The 5547-nt window shown below is 40.5% G+C and overlaps 2 protein-coding genes across 3 annotated transcripts; one reads left to right on the top strand and one right to left on the bottom strand.

Annotated features, from left to right (window-relative positions):
- The first annotated feature begins 6 nt into the window (after positions 1-6).
- LOC111785667 (protein PHYTOCHROME KINASE SUBSTRATE 4-like) lies at positions 7-1972 on the top strand. Its single transcript, XM_023666048.1, has one exon. The coding sequence runs from the start codon at positions 94-96 to the stop codon at positions 1726-1728; it is 1635 nt and encodes a 544-aa protein (XP_023521816.1). The 5' UTR covers positions 7-93; the 3' UTR covers positions 1729-1972.
- Positions 1973-3331: 1359 nt separating this feature from the next.
- Positions 3332-5385, bottom strand: LOC111785668 (pentatricopeptide repeat-containing protein At1g08070, chloroplastic-like). 2 transcript variants are annotated; one of them, XM_023666050.1, is made up of 2 exons: positions 4028-5385; positions 3640-3941 (listed from the first exon to the last, which is right to left on the bottom strand). In XM_023666050.1, the coding sequence occupies exons 1-2, from the start codon at positions 5350-5352 to the stop codon at positions 3788-3790; spliced, it is 1479 nt and encodes a 492-aa protein (XP_023521818.1). In that variant the 5' UTR covers positions 5353-5385; the 3' UTR covers positions 3640-3787. The 2 variants fall into 2 exon arrangements, with proteins under 2 accessions (XP_023521817.1, XP_023521818.1); XM_023666049.1 differs by having other exon boundaries at positions 3332-5385.
- Positions 5386-5547: the final 162 nt, after the last annotated feature.

Here is a 5547-nt window from a genome sequence, read left to right on the forward strand (position 1 = left end):
TCTCTCTCTCTCTCTCTCTCTCTCTCTCTCTCTCTCATATCATTGCTTCATAAATATTTGTTATGAGGGTGAGGTTGCTTTCTGTGGTTTTTGATGGAAAGAAGAGCAGCTACTTCTGAGATGAGCTTTGTTCATGAAGGCTTATCTCACAAACCAATCTTTGGCTGCAACCATAATGATATGAGAGACAGAAGAGAGGCTTCTGATACTCATCCTCACCACTTTCTTGCTCGTTGTACCATTGTTGATGATTCCTCTGAGCTAAGTATTTTTGATGCAAAGAAGTATTTCAATGAGGTTTCAACCAACAATATCAATAAGGTTTCTCCTGTGACGAGTATTGACCCGATGTTGATGTTGAAGGGACAATCTGAAGATCAGGATTCGGATAAGGATTCAGAATTATCTAGATCCAAACCTTGGACTTGTGGTGGTGTTACTCCTCCGTCATCTGTGGTAGCTTCTAAATTCTCTCCTGTTGTTGCCTCCATTGATGGGTATCGTCAGAGTTATCGAGCTCGATCTTTTCACTCTACTACACCGACCGCCTCGTCGGAGGCTAGTTGGAACAGTCAAACAGGGTTGCTCTCAAACCCTCCTGGAGCAATCTCTGTATCGGTTTTGCGCGGTGATTCTAGTCCTCATTCGCAGAAGAAAACTCGAAAGCCACCGATGTCATCGTCTATAACGGGAAGATGGATTTTTGGGAGCTCTAAATGTCCTTGTATTGGAAAGAAGTCGGTTCAAGTTCATGAGTCTAAAGTGATATTAGACCCAAAAGCACGTCCTTATATCAACAACAACAATACTACCAAAGACAAAGACAACTATTCTGAATCAGAGTGTTCGTCGTGGTCAAAGAAAACTTCGAGTGACAACACAATGTTTTTGCAACATTCAGATAACAACGTGATTTGGAGCACTCAAAAATGTGTTCCTCCAAATTTGCTTCTTCAAGGTCCCACAACACAACGTGTAATAGCTTCCACTAGCTTCTCTTTTCCCATCTTGAAAAACAAGTCCAACAGCAACAATGAAGATCATTTTTCAATCAGATCCATAAACCCTGTTTTAATCCAAGACCCACCTCGAGATTCTCTAGAAGTTTTCAAACCGAGCTCTGTCAAAGATGGCAATGGTGATAACGACCTAAAATCACGAATACTAGCCAACGTTGCAGTAACTGGTGGCAACGCCACCATCATCAGTGACATCGATGACATGGCTAGTGATGCTAGCTCAGACCTATTCGAAATCGAAAGTTTCTCCACTCAAACTGCTAGCACCACCACCATCTCATACTCCAGCATGTTCCACCGACGAGACTCAATGGAACTAGAAGCTAGAAGACTAGGGTTGAATGCCGCGGCCACACATTGTAGTCTTGACGAGCCAATGACGCCATCGACCGATTGGTATGAGCCAAGTGAAGCAAGCATCGATTGGAGTGTCACGACGGCTGAAGGCTTTGATCGGGCAAGCATCGCCAACATGTCAGAGGTGGAGGAGCCGTGGACCGAGAAAAACAACATCAATAAAAATAACAACCACAGAAGAAGATCGTCATCGGGAAACGGGTTGCTGAGCTGTCGGTCGGAGAAGGCGGTGAGTGTGGGCCCACAGCCGGTGACGAAGCATGTGGGGAGTAGGCCACCATTGGGGAAGAAGCCACCAACACCAGTAGCAAGGTCTAGTTCAGCTCGCCACTCTCTTACTTTTGCTGCCTGATTTGGGAGCACTCTTTCTCTTATAATTGTGATGGAGAATGACACACCATTTTTCTCCACCGCCATCTCTTCCAACACTCCCACCTCTTTATTTTCTTATCTTGTCTCTTCAATTTGTTTCCCCTCTTCATTATAGCCTTGTCTCTCTCCAATAATTGTGTGAATTAGTAGTTTGGTGAACTTTCCATTCAATTACTTTACTTAGTACTTTCAATAAATTCACTTTAAATCTAGAGTTTGAATTACTTTTGTTGGCTTTTCTTCCACCCGCTTTAAACAAAATCGTAGTTACACAGCTCTGCTAGCTCACGAATCGGCTACTTGATTACAGCCTCCTCTCAAACAATACTCGAAGGATTCAACTCCTACGAGCATTGCTTCAACTTCCACCTTTTAGTTGTTTTTTTTAGTATAAAGTATTATAATTTGTTCAATGACCTCATGTTGTTGTACTAATTCTTTAGTGATATATATAAAATAAGTTTGGAAGACTTTACCCTATGAAAATTCACATCAATCGGTAGAATCGAACCCCACCTATCATGATATTTAGTTCACATTCATGTATGTTGTCTACAATACATGCACAAACATCACAATTGCCAACAACATACATGATCAATCATTTGTCACACAGTACAAATCATACCTATCTAAATTTACCCAAAAGTCTTCCAGATACTTAACTCAAAACGAATTCCATCAACAAAATTTATTTAAGACTACATAGCCTCGATTCAATCCAAAAAAAAAAAATACAATCCTAAAATTAATGCTCACATTTAAGACTCATTTACATGGTGTAAATTTACTACAAAAAGCCATAAAGATTTTACTCACTTTGGTGTAAAACTGTCTCTAAACCTCCAACAAGGGAGATGAAAGCGTGAAATTGAGGGGGAAGGGCCGTAGACTGATGGCTTTAGAAAAAAATAAAAAATAAAAAATAACTCAACTATGATTTTGGTCTACCCTTAAATTCAGCCATTGAAGGTCCAAATTTTTCTAAGCCTTAATTCACCGGTCCAACCAATCCGACCATATTTATTTCAAACGAAGATTTAAATCTCAAAATAAAATCTAACAATTGAGAGCAACCAGAAGAATAAAACGATCTACTAGAAGAAATTAATAGTTGAATACATAGATTATAATCTCATGTCAAATTACACTTCTAAATTTACTTAAGTAAAGGTCACAGTAATCAGATAATTTCACCATAACAATCACAAACATAAAAAAGAAAGTTAAAAAAAAAAAAAGTTAACTCAGTATGATTCATACAGGTGAAGTTAAACATACTTCAAGATAGAACAAGTTCAGAGCATAGTAAGCCGAAGTGAATCTCACTTGGAATCTTTAAGAAAAAGGTGGGTTCTTTTTCTTCCCCTTAGTTTTTGTCGGGGTAAGTTCTTAAATCAAAGCTAAGCTATCAAGACTAAAACTTCAACGACTATAACCTGTTAGCACATTAACAAGATTATTAACTTGTAGATGTGGTCGTATCAATAGAGGTGGGCTAGAAAGATTTCTAGAAATGACAAAAAAATTTCTTTTTTTATATATATGTAATCTTTTAATTGTAGCAATTAAAAGGAAACAAATTAGGGAATAAATTCCAACTTTAAATTTATGTGTTGTTACTCAAAATAGTGGCAACTATACACGAAAGCAAAGGTGGGAACTTACTTGTCGAAGCCTTTCCGTTTAAGTGGGAGCAGAGCATGAAGCTGATTCGGTCAAGTTGAGTAATTTCTTCATCCCACTCTCCCACGATCGACAAAGTAATTTAAGTCTACCATGAAAATGTACTGTGTTCCACAGTCCCATAGCTCTTTAAATGACAAGCGATTCCTTCCAATACTGAATATATCACTCTGTTTTTTGGATGTGACTTGTCACCCTTGCGAAATTCATGAACAACACCATCAACTTCAATCAAACTACATCCAGGAGTCTTCCTCATCTTCTTACTTTTCATCTTCTTTCTTAATTTCAATGCATCTTTCCATCTATGAGCAGAAGAATATAAATTAGTCATAAGAATGTAATTACCATCTTCACCAGGATCTAAATTCATCAACTTTTGCATCACACTTTCCCCGAGGTTGACATTTCCATGAATCCTGCAAGCCCCTAATAGAGCTCCCCAAGCGAAGGCATCTGGCCTGATTTCCATGCTGTGGATAATCTCTTCTGCTTCCTTCACTAAACCTGCACGCCCAAGAAGGTCAATCATGCAGCCATAATGCTCTGCTTGAGGTCTAAGCTTATATGTATTCAACATGTCGAAAAAGTACTTCTTGCCATCGGAAACTAATCCACTGTGGCTGCAAGCCATGAGAAGACCTAAAAATGTTACTTCGTTTGGCTCAACACCTTCTCTTAACATCCTGGAGAAGACCTGGAATGCCCAGTTTGCTTCACCATGCAAGGCCAGCCCAACAATCATGGCTGTGTATGAATAGACATCCCTTCTTTTCATGCTCTCAAACACCCTAAAAGCTTCGTCTATTCTTCCACATTTTGCATACATATCAAGAAGTGCATTCCCAACAAATTTATCAGCCAAAATATGATTTCTACGCATGTATGCATGAACCCACTTACCCAACTCAAGAACTCCAAGGTTCGCGCAAGAGTTCAAAACCCCTACTAACGTAACCTCGTCTGGCTTGGGCCCTGTTCTTTGCATCCTACGGAACATGTCCAGAGCTTCCTTGTACCGGCCTTGATAAGCCAACCCCGAAATCATAGCATTCCAAGTAACCACATTTCGCACAGGCATTTCGTCGAACACTTTGTAAGCAGAGTTCGAATCATCACATTTCAAGTACATATCTAACAAGGCATTGCCAACAAATACATCTGCATTCACGTCAATGTAATGGTGGATATAGGCATGCACTTTCCGACCCAAATTCAGGTCTCCCAAGTTGGAGAAAGCAGAGAGGACAACCACCAGAGTCCGCCCATCAACCCTTAGCTTCAGATCACACATCTCCATAAAAGCTCCAACCGCTTTCCTATAGAGCCCAGCCTTCGTAAACGCTTGAATGAGCGTGGTCCAAGACACCAAATCCCGGTGAGGACATTCGCCGAACAACTTCTGCACAGCGTCGATGGAGCCGCAGACGGAATACAATCTCATCAACGTGTTACACACATAAACATTGAATCGCACCAATCCAATCTTAATGGAATGAGCATGAATCTGCTGGCCCTCTCTAATCCTCTGTATCCGAGCCAGCGCCTTGAGAACATGCGGCAATGTGAACCCATCCGGTTGGACGCCGATCAGAAGCATTTCCCTCAGGAATTCCATGGCCCTGAGATCGGTGGAATTAGTACTCTCGCCACTGGAGTTCGCAGAAATTCTGTGAATGAAGGCATTGCAGAGATTGAGGCGGAATTGCGCATCGGCCGAAGAGGTGAGAAGGATGGAGCGGATGTAGAAAAGGTCGGGGGAGGAGGAGGAGAGAGAAATGAGTTTGGGAAAGAGGAGTTGATTGTGGAGAGAGAGAGAAGGTGTTTTAATGGCGACGGCATGGAGCTGCTTGAGATGAGCTATGGATGTGCAGGAATTGAGGCTGTGTGGGAGAAGACGGAGTTCTTGGGAATTCATACACGGATAAGGTAGTGCCGATGTTATGTAATGGTACCCGCCACTGCCTCCTAATATTTAATCAATATTACAGAAATATCTAAATTACAATTTTTTTTTTAATATTTATTTTTAAAAATTCGTTTATATTGATTTAAATATTTGAATATATAGCCAAATTTCAACTTCTAATAGGGTTTCATTGTAGCGATAGTT

Source organism: Cucurbita pepo, unplaced genomic scaffold (genome assembly GCF_002806865.2).
Source record: "Cucurbita pepo subsp. pepo cultivar mu-cu-16 unplaced genomic scaffold, ASM280686v2 Cp4.1_scaffold000635, whole genome shotgun sequence".
NCBI lineage: Eukaryota > Viridiplantae > Streptophyta > Magnoliopsida > Cucurbitales > Cucurbitaceae > Cucurbita > Cucurbita pepo.